At 34.2% G+C, this 24,749-nt stretch overlaps 2 protein-coding genes across 4 annotated transcripts; one reads left to right on the forward strand and one right to left on the reverse strand.

Annotated features, from left to right (window-relative positions):
- The first annotated feature begins 436 nt into the window (after window positions 1-436).
- On the forward strand, window positions 437-2,688 carry LOC148767091 (uncharacterized). Its single transcript, XM_088825952.1, has 3 exons — window positions 437-638; window positions 1,104-2,518; window positions 2,677-2,688. The coding sequence occupies exons 1-3, from the start codon at window positions 437-439 to the stop codon at window positions 2,686-2,688; spliced, it is 1,629 nt and encodes a 542-aa protein (XP_088682078.1).
- A 9,174-nt stretch (window positions 2,689-11,862) lies between these two features.
- On the reverse strand, window positions 11,863-21,120 carry LOC105958751 (potassium channel SKOR). 3 transcript variants are annotated; one of them, XM_088825150.1, is made up of 13 exons: window positions 20,518-21,120; window positions 17,783-18,007; window positions 17,595-17,658; window positions 16,356-16,695; window positions 15,522-15,817; window positions 15,307-15,387; window positions 15,105-15,203; window positions 14,698-14,919; window positions 14,386-14,574; window positions 13,877-13,952; window positions 13,498-13,792; window positions 12,349-12,468; window positions 11,863-12,252 (listed from the first exon to the last, which is right to left on the reverse strand). In XM_088825150.1, the coding sequence occupies exons 1-13, from the start codon at window positions 20,784-20,786 to the stop codon at window positions 12,003-12,005; spliced, it is 2,526 nt and encodes an 841-aa protein (XP_088681276.1). In that variant the 5' UTR covers window positions 20,787-21,120; the 3' UTR covers window positions 11,863-12,002. The 3 variants fall into 3 exon arrangements, with proteins under 3 accessions (XP_088681276.1, XP_088681275.1, XP_088681277.1); XM_088825149.1 differs by having other exon boundaries at window positions 11,863-12,250; window positions 12,344-12,468; XM_088825151.1 differs by lacking the exons at window positions 11,863-12,252; window positions 12,349-12,468 and having other exon boundaries at window positions 13,494-13,792.
- Window positions 21,121-24,749: the final 3,629 nt, after the last annotated feature.

Raw genomic sequence — 24,749 nt, forward strand, 5'->3', positions numbered from 1 at the left:
TTGTTCCTATTTTCTTTACAGAAACGAATTCGTGATGGATACTCAGATGACTGCTTCTATGCGACCTCCTGTACTTGATGGCACGAACTACACCTACTGGAAAGTCAAGATGAGGGCTTACATCAAAGCCATTGATGAGAGAGCATGGAGATCTATTCTCACTGGATGGAAGCCACCAACTATCACAGATGTGGACGGAGATGTTTTTCCAACCCCAGAATTACGGTGGACACCAGACGATCTATCAAATGCTAACCAAAACTCAAAGGCGTTAAATGCAATTTTCAATTCAGTAGATTTAACTATGTTTAAATTAATCTCTGTATGCACTTCTGCAAAGGATGCTTGGGAAATTCTTCAACTTCATTGTGAGGGATCAGATAGTGTCAAAAGAACCAAGCTCAGATTACTCTCTTCCAAATTTGAGAGACTGAGAATGGAGGAAACTGAAACAATTTCTCAATACAATGAGAAGTTGATTGATTTGGCTAATGAATTTCAATCCTTAGGTGGTCCTTTGAGCAACGAGACATTAGTGAATAAGGTATTGAGAACTCTTCCAGATAGGTTCAGCATGACGGTCACTGCTATTGAGGAGGCTAAAGATACATCATCTCTACGGCTGGACGAATTAATAGGTAGTCTCAAGTCCAGAGAGATGAACTTTGAAGATCAAAGAAAGGAGAAAGGAAAGGCTATCTCAAATGCACTCCAGGCAGAATTAGAGAAGGAAGATGTTGCTCCGGAATATGATGATGATGCAGAAGAATGCCTCAATAATGTGGCATTTCAGATTCAGAAATTCAATAGGGCGTACAGACGAAGTGGAATCAAGCCCAGGCAGTTATTTTCAGAAGGGTCTCCACAAAATCGACAAACTCAGCCCCGGAACAGATCTATTCCACAGAGAACATTTCCTCAAACACCTTCTCAAAACAATTTAAAAAATTCTTCTTTTATTCGTTCAAATTCTGAACCACCTAACTTGGATCATATTAAATGCAGGGCCTGTTCAGGATTTGGACATTATGCTAATGAATGTGCAAATACCTTGAGAAGGAGAGGAATGAGTTTGATTTGTGCTGTCAGTGATGAGGAGGAAGAACAACCTGAACAGACAGAGGAACAGCAATCCTCTAAACAAGCTCTTTCTGTCAGATATCTTACTGAAAATTCCTCTGAAACAGAATCCCAAGGAGTCTCCCTGGATGCTGCAACACTTTCTGAAACACTTTCAATTTGTGAGTTAAATACTGATCATTATACATGTTTAAACTCTATTTCTGTGAATGCAGCAGAATCCAGTAATGAAGCAGTCAGTGATGATGAAGACATGTGTAAAAAGCTGATCAGAAACTTGGAGAAGAAGACTCAAGCTCTAGATGCAGCCAACAAGGAAAATTCCTCCCTCAAAGACACAATCACACATTTGGAGGTTGGAATCACCAAGAAGGATCTTGAACTGGCAAAAGTGAAAGAAGAACTCAAAAAGGCAACTCTAGCAATCAAGAGGATGAACACTGGCACAACTAAGCTCGAAGAGATTGTGTCAATGGAAAAGCACTACAAACATGAAGGGCTAGGGTTCAAAAAACAAATGAAGCCAGTTAAGAAGAAAGAAATTGTCTTTGTAAAAGAAAAAGGTGCAAACAGAAAGGATTGCAGGAAGTCCACAGTCACCACTCCAGATTCCAGAATAAGAGGTTATGTTTGTCATTACTGTTTCTCACCAGGACACATTCGTCCATTTTGTGAAAAACTCAGCAGTGACAAAATGTTGTATAAAATAATCTACAACACCTCAAGGAACACCTCAAAGAAAAAGGTAGAATCTACCAAAAAGGAGTGTAAAATATGGACTCCCAAAGGTAAAATTTCGTGCAAAGCAGTATACACCTCTTTAAATGCTAACATTTCAGGTTCATGGTACTTTGATAGTGGATGCTCTAGGCACATGACTGGAACAAAGGAATTTCTATCAAACTACCACACACTTAATGGAGGACGTGTAACCTATGGAGGAGGAGCTAAAGGCAAAGTGGTTGGACGCGGAACACTCAGTATTGAAGGGCTTCCAAAACTCTCAAATGTTTTACACGTTGAAGGATTGGGGTCAAACCTCATCAGTATCAGTCAATTGTGTGATGATGATCTACGTGTAGAATTTGATAAATACTGTTGTTCTGTGTTTGATAATCAAAATCATTGTGTACTTACAGGTTCCAGATCAATGGATAATTGCTATCAAACAGGTGACACCATCTCATGCAAGAGCTCAAGAGTAAGTGAAGTAGAGCTGTGGCACCAGAAACTAGGCCACACAAATTTCAAGAATCTGAAGCTGCTCAACAAGTACAATGCTATAAGAGGAGTACCAGATCTCAAGATCAAGGATATTCCTATATGTGGAATGTGCCAGAAGGGAAAACAAACCAGAGTACCACACAAAGTGTTGCAACACGTTGGTACCACTATTTGTTTTGAACTAGTACATATGGATCTTATGGGTCCTATAGAGGTAGAAAGCCTAGGTGGTAAAAAATATGTCTTTGTGTGTGTGGATGATTTTTCAAGATATACTTGGGTGTACTTTTTAAGAGAAAAATCAGACACTTTTGATGTATTCAGAAATCTGTATAGGTTTGTTAAAACTCAATTTCAAGTTTCTATTCGTAGGATAAGATCTGATCATGGAAAAGAATTTGAGAATGCTTTATTTGTTGCTTTTTGTAATAAAAAGGGTATAAAGCATGAATTTTCTGCTCCAAAAACTCCTCAGCAAAATGGCATTGCTGAAAGAAAAAACAGAACCATCCAGGAAATGGCTAGGGTGATGATGAGTGCAAAAAATCTGTCTAAAAGGTTTTGGGCTGAGGCTGTCAACACAGCCTGTCACATCTCAAACCGTGTGTACCTAAGATTAGGATCTATGATGACTTCATATGAAATTCTTTATGGTAAGAAACCTAATCTAGAATACATGCATGTGTTTGGATGTGTCTGCTATGTTCTAAATGATAGAGATCATCTAGCTAAGTTTGATTCAAAAAGTGATTTGAGTTTATTTATGGGATACTCTAATAACAGTCATGCTTATAGAGTATATAATCTAAGAACTCGAATCATTATTGAATCTGTAAATGTGGTATTTGATGACTTTGCTGATCTCCGCAGTAAAACAGCTGAAGATGAAGTTGATGACTTAATTGCTGAAAGAGAAACAACAGAGGAAGACATTTCTACCACAGAGAGCCCAGACACAAACGGTCCAGTCTTAAGAGAAGAAGGTGTTGAGCCAAGTGTCACCACATCTGACTCAACACATCCTACAGAGACTGAATCACAGCCAATCTTTGATGTCTGCAGAAAGGAACCCTCAAGTAGAATTCAGAAAAATCACCCATCTACTCAAGTAGTGGGAGATATCTTTGATGGAATGAGGACCAGGAGAAAAGAGAGAGTAAACTACAGAGATATGGTAAGATTTGCAAATTTATCTTCTGAATGTGCACTAACTGGAACCACTTGTTTTGTGTCTTCAGTGGAACCAAGGAATATTGCAGAAGCTCTGAAGGATGAATTCTGGGTCAATGCAATGCATGAAGAATTGAATCAATTCATCAGGAATGATGTTTGGTACTTAGTTCCCAGACCAAGCCATGTAAATGTGATAGGAACTAAGTGGATCTACAAGAACAAAACTGATGAAAAAGGTACAGTTGTTAGAAACAAGGCTAGGTTAGTAGCACAAGGATACACTCAAATTGAGGGTATAGACTTTGATGAGACCTTTGCTCCAGTAGCTAGAATTGAATCTATTAGATTACTTCTTGCTATAGCCTGCTTTCTTAAAATCAAACTGTACCAAATGGATATCAAAAGTGCATTTCTGAATGGAGTTTTAAATGAAGAAGCATATGTAGAACAGCCAAAGGGTTTTGAAGATTCTGCCAAACCTAATCATGTTTTCAAGCTTAAGAAGGCACTGTATGGTCTTAAACAAGCTCCTAGAGCTTGGTATCAAAGACTCACTGACTTCTTACTTGAAATACAGTTCAAAAGAGGGGAGGCAGACAGAACCTTGTTTGTTAGAAGAACTAATAATCATATTATTATTGTTCAGATATATGTTGATGACATTGTTTTTGGCTCTACTTGTGCTAACCTTTTGCAGTCTTTTGTAGATTCTATGTCTCACACTTTTGAAATGAGTATGGTAGGGGAGTTGAATTATTTCTTAGGACTTCAAATCAAACAAACAGGTGAAGGAATGTTTGTGAATCAAAAGAAGTATGCTCTCAATCTGGTCAAAAGGTTTGAGTTGGAATCAGCCAAGCACATGAAAACTCCAATGGGTTCCAGTCAAAAACTGTCTAAGGATGATGTTGCAGAAGATGTCGACAGCACTCTCTACAGAAGCATGATTGGAAGTCTTCTGTATCTAACAGCAAGCAGGCCTGACATTATGTTTAGTGTTTGTGTGTGTGCCAGATATCAAGCTAATCCCAAGGTCACTCATCTTAAAGCTGTGAAGAGGATTATTAGGTATGTTGCAGGTACAGTAGACTTAGGGATTCAGTTTTTCAAAGACACAAATACAAACTTGATAGGCTTTAGTGATTCTGATTGGGCTGGGGATATTAGTGACAGAAAAAGCACCTCAGGTGCATGTTTCTTTCTGGGGAATAATCTAGTTTCTTGGTTTAGTAGAAAGCAAAACTGTGTATCTCTTTCAACAGCTGAATCAGAATATGTAGCTGCTGGAGGGTGTTGTGGTCAACTAATTTGGATGAAGCAAATGTTGGGGGATTATGGGTTAACCAGTGATACCCTGACCATATATTGTGATAATTCAAGTGCTATTGACATTTCAAAAAATCCTGTTCAACACTCACGAACTAAACACATAGATATTAAACATCACTTTATTCGTGACATAGTTGAGAAAAATATTTTGTGCTTAAAGTACATTCCTACAGAAGATCAGCTGGCTGACATCTTTACAAAGGCATTAGATTATGAGAGGTTTTCAAAACTCAGAAAATCTCTCGGGATGTGTACTCAATAAACATGTCCTGAAACGTGTTGCAGCATCTCATCAAATATCTTAAGCTGCAACACAATTTACTGAAGCATTAGCTTCATTAAATAATGACTTCACTGTGATGAATTATTTCCTAAATCAGTAACTGGAAGTCTTTCACCTTGAAACGTGATCATGCTTCATGTAAACATTTAGCCAATAATTACACTCACATAAGTCAAACTCCTCTATTTTGATAGTCATATCTTAGTAACTGAGGAACTTTCAAACTGAACACTTGATCATGTTCCATGTGAATTGTTTGACTTGAAAATAAGAGTTTATATATCTACATTTAAAAAAAAAAAAAAAAAAAAAAAAAAAAAAAAAAAAAAAAAAAAAAAAAAAAAAAAAAATATATATATATATATATATATATATATAATATATATAATTATATCTATGCCTGTCAGCTATTTCTTTTCTCACTATTAATCATTAATAAAGGTGTTTTTCTATTTTTTGTGAATAATTCATGAGTGCTACGGTATTATTTGTATTTTGATTGAATTATCCCTATTTATATGGGTCATGGGGTACATGGGTTAATTCTTCATTTTCCACTAAGTCCACTCCTCATTATGCCATGTGTCACGTTTTGCTTTAAACTGCCAAAGGAAATTTTATTCTCCTTAAACACACTCTCCCCAAGAAAAACGGACACCACTTCTTCACCTTCTCCACTTCAATTTTTTTTCTTCTTCATCAGCAAAAATTAGGGCTTATAAATTTAGTGCTTCTTTTCTCAAAAACTCACACTCGAAAATCAAAAGCACAAGCAGCTATTTTCCTTCATCTACTGTATCATGGCATCCCCACCTAGAAATCCTCCTCCAGCCGTCGATGGTGATGTTCACAACGATGCTGCAGCACCTGTACCAGCAGACCCAAATCTGGCCCTCATCGTTCACCCAATCAACTTCGATGCTATACCCATCAGCTACATTGAGCCCGGAGATGAGCTGAACCCGATTGACCCAGATAATTTTGATTTTGTGGGTCCCTCTTCCACTGCCGGAAGGTTTCCAACGCGCAGGTCAAAACGCACGAACCCTTTTCCAGATCTGAACACTGCGGTGCCACAACGCCGAAGAGGAGAACACTCTCCCCGAAGAGGAAGCAGAGGTGGAAGAAGAGGAGGCAGAGGTGGTCGCACTCCGGTTCAGTCAAATCCACGAAGAGGTCTTCATCTGGTAGATGAAGAATCTGATGATGAAGCAGGGGATCCTACCTTCGCAGCACCACAGGCTCAAGCCATGTCCTCCAGCTCCTCCGAGTCATCTTCCAACAACTCACCTTCCCCAGCATCAACTCAGGGGGAGTCCAGCATGGCAACAGCAGCCTCTCCACATTCTGCTCCAGAAGGTGTTACTGCACCTGTTTCAGAAGGTGTTGCTGCACCTATTTCAGAAGGTGTTGCTGCACCTAGTTCAGAAGGTGTTGCTGCACCTGTCTCTGAAGGTGTTGCTACACATGCTCCAGAAGATGCTGCTGCACCTACTGCTTCAACTGAAAATGCTGCCCCTTATCAGGATGAAGAAATGCCTGATTTCTCAGGAATGTCATCAGCAGAGCATGTAGACATCCCATTTGTCGATGCTCAGGAGTTCACCACTACAGAAGAAACTCCATCAGCACCTCAGGAAGATCCTCTGGAAACCCTGGCAGAAGCAGCAGCTCAAGCAGATACAATTCCTCCTCAGGCTGAAGTATCTGAGAAAAGTGAAGACAGTTGGGAAGTTCCACTAGCTACTTTTCGCAAAAACTTGTCCTCTTCTGATTCAGACAGTGAATCCTCTGAAGACTCTTCTCAGCAGGAAGAAGGTGTTGCCCCACGTGCTGCATCACCTGAACCAGCATATGTCCCTGATGAGCTTGAAGATTCAGAAGATGATGCTTCCTCAGAAGAAGAAGAACCAGACCTGGATGGGAAGAACTTGTCAACCCCTTTTGAGGTAACAAATGCCTTCAGTCCAAATTTCTATTTTGAGTCTGATTCACTGTTGAGTCCTCAAGTCATGAATTGTCATTTCATTGAGGAAAAGAAAATTTCTAAGGAAGAATTTGATAGGTATAGGATAACAGCTTTTCTTCACCAAAGAAAAATCCTTAACCTAGTTGAGATTGCCTGCTCTTATGATCCCTTGGTTGTGAAAGAGTTTTATGCCAATTTGCAAACTTCTTTTTTAAAGAAAAATTCCCCAAACTTTGGCAAAGTCTTTGTGCGCAATGCCATTTATTCTTTTTCTCCCAAAGTTATCAACTCTCATTTACAAACTCCTACTGTGATTGATGAGGATAATTATGGTGATTTCACTGAGATTTGCAAAGTTATTTCTGGAAACCGTTTAAGAAATTGGCCTGCACACCCAAGAAAATTTCAAGTCTCTCAACTCACTGCTTTCTACTCTGTCCTGTTTAGACTCACAGTGGCTAATTGGATTCCATCCAAAAATGTCTCTGTGGTAACTAAGCCTCATGCTGTACTCATGTACAAATTGGGGATGGGTTTACCAGTGGATTTTGGCAAACTGTTCTTTGATACTATTGGTCATCTTGCCCAGAAAATTTCACCTTCTACTCACCTCCCCTATCCTTCTCTCATCTATTCCATCTTACTCTCTCAAAATTTGGGCCAAGATGACTCAGAATATCTTCACACCCCACAAGGCATGATCACTGTGTCTCAAAACTTTCTGAGGGCTCCTCATGTTCAAGATCTTCCTTGGAATGGAGATGATTTTCTCTCAACTGAATCAGGTCAAAATAACATTGGTACTGAGGGTGTTGCACCTCATGTTGACAACACTTCTAACCTTCTTGTGTCTGTTCCTAGAGATCTTCTATTGCAGCAGCTTACTCATTCTCTAGCTCAGATTACCTATCATCAGTCCATGGTGGAGATGATTCAGAAGGCCCTTTCTGATCAAAAAGGGGGAGAAAAAGGTCATGAAACTGAAGCAGGAACATCTCATCCTTTGGATGCTAGAGGCAGAGAGCAAGGAGTCAATGAAGAGGAAGCAAAGAAAGAGGGGGAAGCTCAAGAAGAAAGCAGTGGATCTAGTGATGGAGGAGGAGCAGCAGCCGAAACTGAGGAGACCTTGGAGACTTTGGATATTTTACTTTAGATTGTTTTTCATGAACAATATTTTTGCTTGTGTTTTGTTTATTTTTCCCTCTGAACTTTTGTTTAGGACTGCACTTTGATTATTTCTTTTGATTGAACTATCTTGCTGAATTTGATTTTAATTTATTGTTTCTATGTTTTTTCAAATGGTATCAAATTCAGGGGGAGTTCAAGCAATATCTCAGGGGGAGTCTTTGACTAAGATTTAGTTTTGATCAGAAAGTTAAAAAGGGGGAGTTTGAAACACGTGAATTAAATTCACAATGTGTTTTTAACTTTTCTTAACTTCTAAACTAAATCTTAGTTAGTGGGCTTAGTAGGGTTAAGTAGTGCTTAGTGGATTTAATTATGGGATTTATTTTTACTTCCTAACTAACCCACTAACCCATTATCTTGAGTGCTCTTGTGGTTGGTTTTCTTGCAGATCATGGGCTGAAGAGTGGAAGCTTAGCAAGTCTATAAATACCAAACTCAAGACTCAAGATAGATACAGATTTCGAGAAAACAAAATAGAGAGCTGAAGTTTTAATCTCGAGAATTTTAGTGTGTTTTCTAGGATCTGTTGTACGTACTATTTATAAGTACATTCTTTGAAATCTAGAATTTTTGATATCTTTCTTTTAGTATCTAGATTTGGTTGTAAGAGTGATCTTGAAAAAGATTCACTCATAAGGAAGAAGTTTTCGCACTCTTCTGTTTGTATTCTTGGAATACTGATTTTAATATATTTTTCCGTCCTGTAAAGGGCAAGTTCACAAGTCTTTACTTGTGAACATTTTTAATTCTGAGCATTGTCTTTTAATAGTTATATTTCCGCTGCATGTTGTCTCAAGTGTCATAACATTTTAGATAACATCTCTGTATAATACGAATTCGGGACCATAAATTCTTTCAAACGTCTTTTCATTAAATAGAAGCTCAAGTCAAAGGTCACCGGTGAAGGGACTACCACTGAGCCAAAGACTGCCATCTACGGTGGAGTTTGACCTATGGTTGAAGGAGCAAAGAAGCAAGAAGACATAAGTAGCAGGTGAAGATAAATCAAAGGGTTAATATGCTAGAGGTCCCTAGTTGGAAACATAATTAGATATGGAATACAAGCCTAATATTGTTTTCTGAACTAAATCATTTTTACAAAAATAAATATGACCCACATCCTTTACTTTTTTTAATCCCAAATTTGCCCTCAACCTAAATCCATAAATTCTACACTTTTATCTCAGATTTATAATTTTTTTTATTTTTTCTTCTCTCTTCTCTCGCTCTCGCGTTCCGCCTCTCTCGTTCTTTTTAATTTTTCTTCTTCCCTTCTCTCTCTCTCGCGTTCATCCGCTTCTCTCGTTCTTTTTAATTTTCTTCTTCTCTTTTCTCTCTCTCGCGTTCTATCACTCTCCTTCTCCATCACTTTTCACCATTGCTGAGGGGGCAATGGCTATGGCGCAATTATGGCGGTGGAGTCGGAGTTAATAAAGGGATGGTTATGGAGGCAAGAGGCGACCACAACTATGGTGGTAGAAGTCAGATCTACGACGGATGATGGCGGATATGGCGGCTAAGTTTTAATTTGGTCAACGGCTATGGTGGCTAGGGTTTTAATTTTGATCGATGGCTAGGGTTTAATTTCTTCAGATCTACGGTGGATAGTGGCTAGGTTTTAATTTGGTCGACGGCTATAGCGGCTAGGGTTTAATTTGGTTGATGGCTAAGGTTTAATTTCGTCAGATCTACGGTGGATGGTGGCTAGGTTTTAATTTGGTCGACATCTAGGGTTTAATTTGGTCGACGACTATGGTGGCTAGGGTTTAATTTGGTCGATAGTTAGGGTTTAATTTGGTCGGCGACTAGGGTTTGGTGGCGGCTGAAATTTGTCGGGTTTGGCGGCGGTTGGGAGTTGGTGAATGATAAAGTTCGGAATAGTATATCACAGTATACCATAGTATACCATAGCGTACCATAGCATACCATAGTATCTTTTAAAATCTGCTGTGTTATTTGACAAAAACGAAACTACGGGTGTCTGCAGATCACTACGACCGGAATGTTTTTTTTTAAATCATAATTTTCAATATTATATAGAAAGAAAAAAGGGAAAAAAATAAATTCCTTAAATGGAGAATCAAACAGGTAAAAGAGAAAAAAGGAGAGAGAAGAAAACTATTTAAATGGAGAATCAAGGGTCAGGATACATGAGAAACATCCAACGGATGTGATCAGTTTCTCCAGATCCTTCCACAAAAATGGACTCTCATTTAAGCTGGGCTCTCAATTTGGTGGTGAACAAATTAGAAGAAATGGGCTTTGGACCCATCAAATTATTTGAGCCCAAACTCAACAAGAACTTATTTTATATTTACCATTGGAATTGCTATAATATCTTCCATTGGAAATTTATGTAATCAAATGGATCGGAGGTTAATAACATTTGATACCTCATTTCATAACTCCCTCGGAGTTGCTTGAGGGTAATAAATTGGTTATGAAAATGTTAAGAAACAGGTTCAAACTTTAAAATCTTCTCCACAATTTTCAGAATGTTTTAATAATTCCAGAATATCCGATTATAAACCACAAAAATGGTATCAATATGATTACTAAGATTCTAATTTAACTTCTTTAATGAATATGATTTAGTTAGTATATCCTAAAGTATTTATAGTCACATCATGAATAAATGTTCCCAATTTCAATTATAAAAAGAGGAGTTGGTTCATCTAAAATCGCCAGAAACATCGAAAACTAAAACATATTTTATTTTTATATAGAACGACAAAATGGCAAGCATTACAGCTACATTCTTCATTCTCTTCACCCTCGTTTCAGTTTCAGGTTACACTTCTACTGCTTTATTTCTCAATTTAAGCCTACCATGTAATAAATTCTTTGACTCGTCAATGGTCTCGTACAAATTCGTTCTCTCCATTGTTCAATTTTGTTTATTTATTTTCATATGTATTTATGTTTAAATGATATTTTGAATTTTATTGCAGTTATGGAGATGGGAGAAAGTGTTGGAACAAATGGTGAAAGTCATGGTGCAATTAGAGAAGAAATAAAAACCAAAAAATGCATAAGAGGTTTGGGAATATGCCAAAGTATAGATGATTGCAAGATTAAGTGCAACATTAGTTTTTTAGGTTTAAATCAAGAAGGGTATTGTGTGAGAGATCCTGATGTTGCAAGTGAGTGCATGTGCGCTTATGATTGTTAGAGATAATTTGGGGGATATTGTAATACAATCTGATTTTGATTATTAAACTAATTTAGCTATTTAATAAATATGATCTTAATAGATCGCTTATGATTAATCTCAAAATACAGGCTAAGACTTACATTCATCTATATATATTATATATATTAAGACCAAAAATAGTTCCGCAAAAAAGTTCATCCCGGTGTCCTTTTATCGAAAATACCCCTCATAATATAATTTACATCAATTTTATCAATTAAATCCTAACTTAACAAATATTACACATTGACCCTCAATTTTAACAAATATATCACATTTACCCTTATATTCACAATATTTTTCAGAATTGTTTTTAGATCATTGGCTTATTAGACTTATAACTTGAACCGAATCATGTATTAATTTTCGACTCGACGGCATCCTCCTTAAAATTGATACTTAATTCAGAGAAAAATTATCGAATTTGGTAACTTGGTGACTTCTGATTAGAGAAAAAAAATGGGATATATACATTGATGATGATACTCAGCTCAATTCAAGAATGATCAAAGCCAAATGTGTACAAGTAGAGTTTCTCCTCAATTTTGCATGAGATGATTAATTCAATCTTTTCCACTAATCAAATACAATTTTTGACCATCCGTAATCATATCCACCTCGATAATTTTACCTCCATCTTCCGATAAAACGCACGATCCATCTTCTTCAGGAGTTTCGAGTTGATCCGATGCTGATTTTATAAGCTCTTCAATAGTGTGAGGGACCCACATAACGACCCCGTTTCTTCGACCCTCCTTTTGATTCCATGGATGAAACGGAAACACGGTGCATTTCTTTCGATGAATTTTATCTATTATACATCATAAAAATTACTCGAATTAAAATATATTTTAACATAATGGGAATTTGGAATACGTGTAAATAGTGGATTTTAATTAAATACCTGTAGTAATCTCTTGAGAGCTATCTTGAAGTTCAGATAGTTGAGCTATCTTTGCTTCTTCAAGAAGCTTGATCATATTTTTGTTTCCACATGTTATGCCTTCATCCATTGGAGTGTTTCCCCATCTGAAAAATTAATAAATTATATTCCCTCCGTTTTATATTATCTGTATTTTTTACGGTTTCGGCACAAGTATTAAAAAATCTAATAATTAAAATCTCATGCATAGATTTTATAGAAAATTTCACCAAAAATAGACCAAAATACCCATTTTCTTATTATTTAATAACTATTCCACGTCCATTAAATAAGATGAGCGCAAAGTAGAGAAAGAAAAAGGCAACGAACGCATTATTGAAACTCTAAATTGACTGATAATATGAAATAAAAATATTAATTAATTAATTAATTAGCAAATACAAAACATATTTAATTTTACATAATGGAGATGTGATAAATGTCGTTTCAGTTTAAAAAATATCGTTTCGACTTTAAACATGATATATTTTAACCATTTTTAGGCTGAATTTAGCAAAACTCAAAGAATAAAATTTGTAGTTCTTTTGAGTTAAATTTTCTAACACAACTTGAATGACCAAGATTGGATGTCGAGTGAGAACAAATGCATGAATTAATGAATGTTGCCCACAACTTTGATTTATTGAGTTATATCAAATTCAAAATTGAACTCATTCATGCATAATTTTGTGACTCAATATCCAATCTAACTTATTCAAGCTGGATTAGAACGTTAATTCAAAGGACTACAATTTTCGTGTTTTGAATTTAGCCAAAATCGGAATAGAAAAGGGTCAAAATCACGTTCAAAGTCAAAATAGTATTAATAAAATTAAAACGACATTCAACATTTCAATTATATATATTATAACCGAGGTACAACTTTGTATACCAAAAAAAAACCTATAATGCTTAATGCATGAGCGTACGTGGAGGTTACCAAGTGCACGTGTATGGTTGGTTGTAGTTCCTTAATTATTAGAAGAAAAATAAAACTGTACGAATGCGAATTTATTTCAAGTTATCTTACTAATTCTCAAGAAGATAACTATATATATATATATATATATATATATATATATATATATATATATATATATATATATATCTTCAACTAAAAGGGAATTTAATTTTACCTGTCCTTGGAGAAAACACTAGCTCCTGCTTCCAAGAGCAATTTGGCCATTAAATACAATCCTTGAGAGGCGGATATATGAAGTGGGGTCCGGTGATCGTAGTCTTTGGAGTTTGGATCGAGCCCGTTGGATAAAACCCTTCGAAGAAAATCCGAATCTCCCCTCGAAACAATTGAGCACAAGAATGTACCGGCATTATTAATCTTCAACAAGGCTCCTTCTTTCGCGAGCAACGCTGCAACTCTATCGTGCCCGCTCTTGATTGCCTCGTGCAATGGTGTATTACCAAAATTATCTGTTTTCCCACTTATTAGAATTTTGTCACGTTTTTTACTTTTATATATATAATGATGAATTTTTCGAGAATTAATTGATTTACCTTGGGCATTTATGTCTACACCTTCTTGTACGAGGAAATGAGTAATGTCTTCGTATCCTTTCGACGCGGAAAGATGCTGTATGCGGACAAAACATTCAAACATGTTACCCGCATTCAATATCGATGCCTTATCGTCTTACTATTTCTAGCTAATATCTAGAATCAGAATATGCATATCTGCTATTTTCTTCAAACATTATATATATCTTAGGGGTTTATTGCATTTCTCATCTTTGTATTTATGTAGTTGTTAAAAAAAACTCCCCTTGTTATTTTAATAGCTTTTGGAATTAGAATGGATTTTTAGATTCCGAAAATTTTGGAATTAGAATTGCAATTATTTTGTACTTTCGAAAAACATTGTAAATTTCCCGAAAATGGTAATTCCGATCAGTTCCATCCTATTTTCACCCCTACAGTAGCTGATTTTGAATTTTGTTTTTTTGTTTTTATGAGTTTCCATAAAATATTTAAAATAAATTATAAGGAGTTAATCAAAAAATACATACCAAAGCAGATCTCCCATCGTAATCTTTCTTGTTAGGATCGGCTCCGGATCGGATTAGGGTTTTCAGTTGATACAAATCGCCGTAATAAGCCGCACTATTCACTCTCAAAGCAAGCTCCGCCTCTTGTTTCCCGATATGGAACGTTATATCCGACTCCACTTGCTTCACTCGAATATTAGACTCTTTCTCCTAATTAATTAATTAAAAATATTACAAATCATTTTATTAATTTATAGATACATAAAATTAAAAAATTTAAATAACTTTGAAGATGTAAATTAAAATGCAATGCTCCAAATATATATGATTTACCTCCAACAAGTTATTCAAGACTCTACGGCCATCGTGGAAATATATTTCGAGAATATTGGAAAACGACTGTTTATCAATCCGAAGAAGTCTACATAGTTCACAAACACGAACGGTATACGGTTGAGGAATATTGCAAAGAATCGATATTTCTCCGAATAAGCTGTTCGGCTCAAGAAGCGACTTAATTTCTTCTGATCCATCTGCAGCTATACCAACCTCTTCCTGCATATACATATAATCAACCACCTATACATACATACATATATATATATATATATATATATATATATATATATATATATATATATATATATATATATATATATATATATATATATATATATATATATATATATATATATATATATATTATATATATATATATATATATATATATATAGACTTACCAGAAGACCATGGCAAACAAAATAGAGTTGATCTACAACATTTCCTTGCTCCATTATTACTTCACCGGGTAAAAAAAATTCCTCGTGGACCCTAGTTACCTGTGGACAAAACGATAAGCTCGTTAAAAAATAATAATAATATATATATAAAAAAAAAAACAATTCTCTCTTGCAAGTGAAAAAAGGTACTCGAAATACTTACGATTTGGTTGATGAATTCGGAGGAACAATCTTTGAAAAGAGGAGCATTCGTTACATACGACATGTATAGAGTTTGTGATATCTGCATTCAAGAAAGTAAATAAATTTGTAAATAATCAATTATCCACATATATATGTATTTAAATTCAATATAGTATTATTATATCAACTTGTGCATATTGCATCTAATGATGTTTTTTTAGATTATATTATAACCTTGGCCCGGATTGAAATCGGGATATCTTGAAGAACAGCAGCATCGGTGTAGCTGCTCTCGTATTGCAAACGCAAGTGCCCTTTTATTTGGCTACGAAGGTCTCTTCCGAGTTTGTTTCGGTTCATATATTTAATTAGATCGGTCATTTTGTCTCTGTATCGTTCGGTTTTCGATCCTTTCACCATCAAAGCTGTCATGTTACCGATCAGATATGCACCGAGGATCATATCGAACGATACGTAGATCATAATGAATATCATTTCTCTCAGATTCACTGCATGTATGTCTCCATAACCTGTATGCATGATCAAATGTATCCATATTAATTTCGACAATATCCATATTAATTTCGTACGACGAGAAAATTTGCAACATTTGTAGCTTACGTGGGCAACTTCTACTAATTTGCATGTAAAGCATTTATGTAAAAATGGTCAAAATCGGATTTTTGCTATATAGTCAGTACCTACAAAATTAATCGCAAGTGGTACGTCAACTACTAATTTTATTGGATAGTAACCAGCTAATTGCGGGCTTCAGCTTTTATGGCGGGCTTCAGTTAATTTCAATCTTGACAACAAAAATGTTACTAAATCCTATTATTTAGTCAATATGACTTAATAGTGATAACCAAACAAGGCCTAACAATAATCAACTATATAAGATTCGAAATTAATCAAAAGCATATTGATGAAAATCGAAAACGAAAACTAGGATGGCAATAAGGAAAATTAAAGCATAAAATTATTCCACATGTACACATGCACATTAAACTAAATATAAAGCATGCGGCATGCGAAGATTCTTGATTCGTAAAAGTTACGAAAACTCACCGACAGTTGCCATAGTGACAATGGCGAAATACAATGAAGTTGTGTATCGCTTCCAAATATCAATTTCTCTAAAGTGAGAATAACTATAATCACCGAGCTTCAAACTCCCGATCCACGTGTACCCTTCCTTCTCTTCGGGGATGGTAGTAGCTAAATAGTAGAAAATACAAGCTGCCGTGTGTGTGCAGTAGAGTTCCACTGCAATAAGTTTGACGATTCTCGTGAAGAGATAATTGATTCTAATGTCCCTTTCCATCACTTGGAAGAATCCGGTAACTTTTCGGACCCGAGTTAACCTAATCCACAGAAGATATCTCACCTCTTCTTTTCGTCCAACGGCCTAATTAATTAAACACGTTGATGTTATGCAATTATTCGAATAATTGTGGATCAAGGCATGCAAAAAACATAAAATTGCATTAAAAGAACACTACAAGAAAAAATGGCTTTAGTGACACACGAATTGTAATAATATCAAAAGTTGTCACTAAATGCATATATATATTAAGTGACAACATGTTTTTTTCTTGGCACTTAATCATTTTTTATGGTCACAATAAACAATTAGTGACACCCTATTAGTGACAATTACCATAGTGACAACATGTTTTGCCTAACCATGTCCTCATAAAGTAGATTTAGATCCAAATAACAAGAGCATAAATGTTCAATGCAAATTAATTATAAAAGTTCTTTAACTATAATCAATATCCTTTTGAGATAACACTTTAAAACAACTTAATTTGAGAGAAAGAAAAGAAATGTCATTTCAGTTTTAATAATACTATTTCGACTTTAAACGTAAATTTGACCGTTTTCGAGTCTGAAACGGGCAAAACTAAAAGCATGAAATTTAGAATTATTTCGGTTAGCTTTCTAATCCAATTTGAGTCACCAAGATTCAATGTCACTTGAGTAAGAATATCGATATTTCATTGAACACTGCCAACAATATTGATGTTTCGAGTTATCTAAAATTCCAAATATAACTTATTAATGCATAACTTTGTCAGTGGACATTCAATCTAGTTGATTCAAGTTGGATTAGAAAGCTAACTCAAATGACTACAGTTTCTATGTTTGAATTTTGTCAAAATCAGACTAAAAGATGGTCAAAATCACGTTCGAAGTCAAAACAACATAATTAGTAAACTTGAAACGATATTTAACATTTCAGAAATAAAACTGTATTTGTAAATGCCCAAAACCAAATCATAATACGCCTTAAAAGTCACAAACCTTGTAGATAACATCCCAAGGCATACATCCAAGAAGATCCGTAAAAAAATGAGCTTTAAGATACCTGCGAAAGAATGATACACATAAAAACACGTGCAAAAATAGTGCACGCTCACATGCTGCAGTTTCGGATATAGATCGTATAACGACTACGGACAAAAAAAAAATTAACGAAAAAGTATACGTACCGAAGGGCGATCAAGTTATGATTGTAGACCATTTTGTAAGAATGGCTATCTCTATAAGGCACAAAGAATTGCAATATAATGTCAATGAGGAAAGCCATTTGACCAACAATGTCTAAAACAAAGAGGTTTTTGGGTAGTCCTCTGAAGAATCCAAACTCCATTGGAGTAAAGAATGATGAATAAATTGCCCATATTAGTATAAATTTCTCCCATGCCTTGTACCAACTGCATGCAATTAAAGGATGATTATCAATCACAACAATATTTGTATTTAAATTTAGTTAATTATGAAACATGTAATATTTGATTTGGCCCTAAAAATATTAAAAAAAATGTACTTGGCAAAGGTTGTGTACTTTCTTTGTCATGTGTTAAGGGTCACATAGAGATCTAACTTTTAGCTAGTTATTAACTCCCAAAATTTAAATTCTTACGATCACAGTCACTTCTTTACGATACTGTTTCGCACCCCGAGAATTCTAACGCAGTGTTTGCATGCAAAAGTTTTTGAAAATATACTAAGTTTTTTTTTCTCTTCTCAGAATCAGTTTTTCGGTGTTTGCAAATGCAGCTGCATGCGTCTCTGTCCCGTAAAATGAGGTTTTTATTTTTAAGCCACAAGTTCAAAAGCCACATGTATCTATTATACTCATGATGTGTATACCTAACATATAGTAAAAACATGAAAGGAAAAAAAAAAACCTAATAGTTAAACTTTGTGTACGATGATATATAATTAATAATACAAAAACACTTCAGTCTCTAGAAAAAGAGGAGTTAGATGCTACACCTGGTTATTTATATCGGGTGGATTTAAACCGTAAATTTGATTAAATAATTATTCGCAAAGCACACATATACATGGATGTGTGCGTGATTATATGTAGATCTACGATTTAAATTCACCCAATATAAAAAACCGGGTATCCCTAGAAAAAGCCCATACCCTGATTTTTGTTCATTAATCATCTGGCGGTGCGAGTACTATTATTGTATTTACACTCCATGTGATGCATGTGCCAATTTTGCTTACCCATAGTGCAAGAAAATATATATATTATATATATATATAGAGATAAAAGAATCCAGCTCATATATATAGATAGTATAGTACACATATTTTGAGAGACAAATAACATAAATTAATTGCCTCAAATGATTAAAATCAGTTCACTCAACTTATTTATAAGCACAAATTTGGCAAAAATCTATTGAAGGGATACATAGAAGATTTTAACTCGAAAGAAAATATAAAACATAGAAACTTTATTGAAGTAAAAGATAGTGTCCCTCTTTATCTCTTCTTTTTTTTTTTGGTTTTTTTTTTTTTTTGTTTTTAATACATATAAATGAATCTAATATTTTTTTTACATTAAAAAATAAAAAAAAATAGGGTAAATTACAACCACTCCTGAGGTATGGTCAATTTACAAAAAAAATCCCTCTTGGTTGGATAATTACATCTACCCCTTCAACTATGATTTTTTCTTACACATCCACCCTTATGGTGTTAAATTCAACATAATCTTGTTTTGTGAAAAAATACAGTTTCTGATGCACCAGAATCTAATCTATACAAGCCAAAAAAAACATATTATGATCATCTTACTTCAAAATGTAGAGTTCGAATGGGATAAAACGGGTAAAAAAGTGATAATATTCCATATAATCTCGAAGATTCCACTAAATTTGAAACTGCAAGGGTGGACGTGTAAGAAGATTTATAGTCGAGGGGGTGGTTGTGTAATTACTCAAACAAGAGGGGGGGTTTTGTAATTCGGCCATTTCTCAGGGGTGGTTGTAATTTACCCAAAAAATACTAATCAATTGTTCATTAACTATCAACGAATTATTAGCAAATTGTTAGCCAATTATTAACTATTCAACAATTACTTAAAAATTATTAATCAATTATTATTAGCAAATTACTAAATAACTATTAATTAACAATTATTTTATTATTAATTATTAACCAATTAATAATTAATTAAATATTAAAAATTAAATAGTTATTATTGAGTATTCATTAATAATTAAATAATAACTAATTAACTAAAACAAAAACGAAAACAAAAACAAAAACGATACACATTTTTTCGCACCCATTTTGGACGTGAAATCAGTTATTTCACGTACGTTTTGGACTCGGATTAACAAAGAATCGGATTTTTTTAAACATTAGAGTGATAAAAAATTTAAAAATTGAAATAATATTCGTAAAATTAAAACTGTATTTATCAACTCCCACTAGGGTAACATTTCTTGATACGTTGTTTTATGTATCGCCAAAAAAATCAGAATTTCGAAAATCGGACAAAAAAACAATGCGACAGAATCATTTTGGAATCTTCCAAAAACACCAAAATCTATCCAAATCAAGATATGTCCAAGGAGATCTAAAACACTATTTAAGGTTCCACGTGTCATAACGTCGTCATTAATTTAATATTATTTTATGTTCAACAAGTCAGCAAAAGAAAATTTAAATGTAGTGAAAGTCATATAATTAAGGGAGTGGACGTATCAAAATTAGTATTATACACAAAATTAATTTGTGGCCACGTTCCACCAACATGATTGGCGGGAAAATCTGGGGGCTATCTTGTAAATAATAACTTTGCAAAATAAACCCCCATACTTTAAGAAAATATTCATAAAACCCCAGAACTTCACAAAAAGACACAAATAGACCCTTTAGTGATTCGAATTAAATTAAATAAAGAAAGGGTAGGTACCTATTATCGGGATGAATGTAGAAGCGTTGTGAGAAGCCTTTGAAGCCTTCGATAACGGTTTGCCTGCTGAACTTTCGGCGGGTCGGGTTAAGACCCAACTCGTTCTCAATCAGAGTCAACCGGCTACCTCGGGACGAGTTAATTCGTTCCCTCAAATCCTGCACCTCATATTCCTCTCGCTCGTCAATTATGCTATTTATACTACCACTTCTTCCCTCCTCTCCGTTAATGCTGTCGTCATCTCTCCTGAACGATGACGTCATCATCATCCTTTTTTTTTTTTTTAATTATATTTACTCAAGAATATAAATTAATTGAAAGAGAATGGGATTTTTTGAAGAAATACGATAAGAGTGTTTTGATCGTATAATTTGTATGTGTGTGTTGTATGTATATAATTTTTCTGTGTGTATGGGAAGTTCTTGAAATTATTGAATTTAAGATGTATATATATATATGTGTGTGTGTGTGTGTGTGTGTGTGTGTGTGTTGTGGCAGGGAAAAATGGTGGGGAAAAGGGGTTCACGTGTAAATGAAATTAATGTTGAGAATGGGGTTATTAATTAATTAAACAAAAAAATATATATGGCTGGAGTTGAGAGTGAGAGAGAGAAATGGTGGGCTTGTATTTATAGGCACCACCATATATCGAAAGGTGCTTTTACTCTTTTTTTTATTTATATATTTTATATATAAAATATCTGCAGATCAAATCTGCGTGTATAGCTGTGTGTGTGTGTATGTGTGTGTGTGTGTGAGAAAGAGAGAGAGAGAGAGAGAGAGAAGTTGTACATATGTAAGAAAAGGATGGGTTACTAGTTAATTACAAGATGTATGTATTATTAATGTATATATGTACGTATGATAAACCGTTGAAAATGGTTTGTTGTAATAAGTTAATTCTGCTGCGTATATTGCACGTACGGGTCCAAATAAAATTAGCACTTTTATTCAAAGTTTTGGTAAATTTTGGAAATGGACATTAAATTAAAGAAAACAAATTTTTAATCTTCATAGGTGGAATTTTTTAGATTGAAATCGACATAATTAAGAATTTTTGTTTATGTTCTCTATCTATTGTGTTGACATATTATAAGTGCAATTTTTGAAAAAAAAAAATATTGAAATATTTGGGATATTTCGAAAGTCGAAATCTCATGTATATATTAATTCAACTAAAAAAATCGGAAATTGAATTTTTTTGAATTCGAAATGAAAAATAGTGTTATAAAATTGAATTGTTTTGATATAAATATTGTAGAACCTCAGTCGCTACCAGTTGTCCTAAAACCAATTGGTGTTAGGAAAGGTGCAAACTCTAGCCTTATAGTGCATTCAACACACACAAGCACCACGACATTCGATTGTGGGCCGCCCATACCCGGGCCTCCACCACGTGGACAAGTGCTGCCAAACCCATCTAACAAATGTGATCGAACTGATCTTTTCGTCAATTTGATGATGTAAGCTTGAAGCCTTGATGTCAACATGATTCTCCTTGCGTCGGTCTCCAACTTCGATGGAAACTCGGTCGGTTGTCGTTCCTGCAACACTATGAGGGATTTTCCGATGTAGAGGCTCTGACTATTAAGTTAGAAGAGAGATTTTATGTGTATGTGTGTTATGTATTTTATTAAGTAAATATTACAGAATAAAAGTTTGAATGAGCCCCTCTTACAGGGATATTTCATATCAGATGCAAGTTTACTAGGGTTTTTAACCTAATTACCTTTTAATTTGGGGTTGTCGCATTTAACGGACTTTTAGGTTAATTAAGTTTCAGCTTGCCCAGAACATGAGGGCGAAAGGCATTTATAGGGATGTTCACTCGATCGGTAAACCGACAGAATCGTACACAATCGAAAATTCGGTACGTGCCAAATATCGACCCAAAAAATGGTTCGGTATTCGGTAATTTTTTTTTTATTCCGGTATTCCGTACGCTATACGTAATTGATGTCCGGTATACCGTACCGAATACCGAAATACTTATTAAAAAAAAATCTTTTACTTTAAATCCTTTAAGATTATAACAATATATAAAATACTTACACATTGATATTTTTTTTCATTATTAACAAATTAGCCTTTATTAATAATCAAATTTTATTTTTAGGGCCAATTATTGAAATTTGAATGCCAAATTCAAGAATTGATTAGTTTAAATATTCATAAAAACCGAGTAAATTCGATGAAAAACGTGTACCGAAATGAATAATTCAGTTCGTTACACAGTACAAATTTTAGTAAACTAAGCATGTATCCAAACACATTTGCACTACATGTATATTTTCCTAATAAAATATTAGAGAAATAATTGCTATAAAATATCTAAAGCGTAGTTATAAGGAACCTCACTAAAAGTAATATAAAATAGGGTAAATTACAACTAACCCCCTGAGGTATGGTCAATTTACGAAAAAACCCCTCTTGTTTGGATAATTACATCTACCTCCTCAACTATGATTTTTTTCTTACACCTCCACCCTTATGGTGCCAAATTCAACATAATCATCTGGATTTCGTGGAATGTGCTATAGTTTGTACTCGTTTTTGTGTAAAAATACAGTTTTTAATGCATCACAATCTGATATATACAAGCCAAAAAACACATATTATGATCATCTTGCTTCAAAATGTGGAGTTCGAATGGGATAAAACGGGTACAAAAGTAATAATATCCTATATAATCTAAAAGATTCCACTAAATTTTATAGTTGAGGGGTAATTGTAATTACCCAAACGAAAGGGGGATTTTTATAATTTGACCATACCTCAGGGAGGTGGTTGTAATTTACCCTATAAAATATAATGTTGAAAATCAAAAGAATTGATTATAGACGATTGATATTTCATAAATTATTGAGAACACGTTAACGCCCCACCCTAGATTGATTGATTGAACATGTGGAGGAGATTTGCTCAGCTAATATTTTATTTTTTTCAAGATAAATTATATACTCCCAAGTCCTAATAAAAAAGTAATTTATTAGCTGAAATTAAATATTTGGAAGACAAAAAAATTAAATATTCTTTTTTTAATTAAGTGCTCTCGTCATGGACCTATTTATCAATTGAAATGTTTGAAAATATCTATGTTGTGACGTTTAACGTTGGCCACCCGCTCAATGCGACCCGAATTTTGCAAATAAGTCCCTTTGCCATCATAGTTTAACTACAAGGATAAATGGGACAAAATGCAAGTGCAAATTGAGACCATGTTTGATAAGTACAATGTAACTAATTAATTAGGTTCTTGATTAGTTAATGCTCGAATAATCAAATAATTAGAAGCCAGCTTCACCTCACTTATAAAGTTCTTATAGTATTTCTTTTAAGCTAAATTAGTGCATGCATATATGATATAGGATCGTGACTCAAATTCAAAGATAAGCTAAAATAGTTTTTGTTCAATTTTATCCAAATCAAAATACATAATTCTCACAAGTACTTTTAATTTAAGATAAACTACACATTCTTCCTCTAAGGTTAAGTGTAATTACAGCGAGGCCCCTTTGATTTAGAAAATTAAATAAACATCCCTTTAATTTAAAAAAAATATATATATTTATTCTCTTGATCAAATATGTTGAGTAAAAGTTCATATGTTGAGCTAATTTTTTAAGTGGATTGAGATCAATATATTGTTTATAAATCGATCGTTTCTAAAATCCCCATCGCCTCCTCAAATACAACTCATGATCACATATTACAATTATTGGACAGATCCCAATAAAAGAACGCACGAGTGATAATGTAAAATTATCGTTACATTATATTTTGAGTGAATAAAACTAAATTTAATTTGTAAGGCCGTGTTTGGTTACCAAGATAAAACTAACCAAAATAATATTGCATACAATCCTATGATGAGGTAACTCAATTGTATAATAATTGGACTAAGGAATTTTCAATACACAATTTTTCGATAAATCGAAATATATAAAATCTTATTTTTTTTCTATAATTGTGGGTTGATTTAAAAAGTTGTTCGACCCAAACACTAAATTAAAGTTTTTGTTTTTTTTAATTAATTTTGACTAATCTTACCAACTACACTAATTGTATCAATTATTGAGTTTTACAAATATCTTGTTTTTAAGTGCTGACAATCAGCAATTAGAAACATGAAAAATATTATGGCAAATTGCTAAATGATCCCTTTTTTCACCACTAATTCCACTTTGATGCCTAAAAAAAACACTTCATTAATGATCCGACCAGATTTAGCC

Source organism: Erythranthe guttata, chromosome 11, assembly GCF_056151865.1.
Source record: "Erythranthe guttata isolate IM_541 chromosome 11, IM_541, whole genome shotgun sequence".
Lineage (NCBI taxonomy): Eukaryota > Viridiplantae > Streptophyta > Magnoliopsida > Lamiales > Phrymaceae > Erythranthe > Erythranthe guttata.

Bases quoted from the DNA above. Each gene is read 5' to 3' on its own strand.
- LOC105958751 (XM_088825149.1), bottom strand. From the start codon at position 20,786: ATGATGATGACGTCATCGTTCAGGAGAGATGACGACAGCATTAACGGA. The intron at 18,008-20,517 runs GTACCTACCCTT...AATTGCATGCAG, and splicing joins TACATTCATCCCGATAATAG to TTGGTACAAGGCATGGGAGA. The intron at 15,204-15,306 runs GTAAGTATTTCG...TTTTGTCCACAG, and splicing joins CCGAATTCATCAACCAAATC to GTAACTAGGGTCCACGAGGA.
- LOC148767091 (XM_088825952.1), top strand. From the start codon at position 437: ATGGAGGAAACTGAAACAATTTCTCAATACAATGAGAAGTTGATTGAT. The intron at 639-1,103 runs GTAGTCTCAAGT...ATGAGGAGGAAG, and splicing joins ACGGCTGGACGAATTAATAG to AACAACCTGAACAGACAGAG.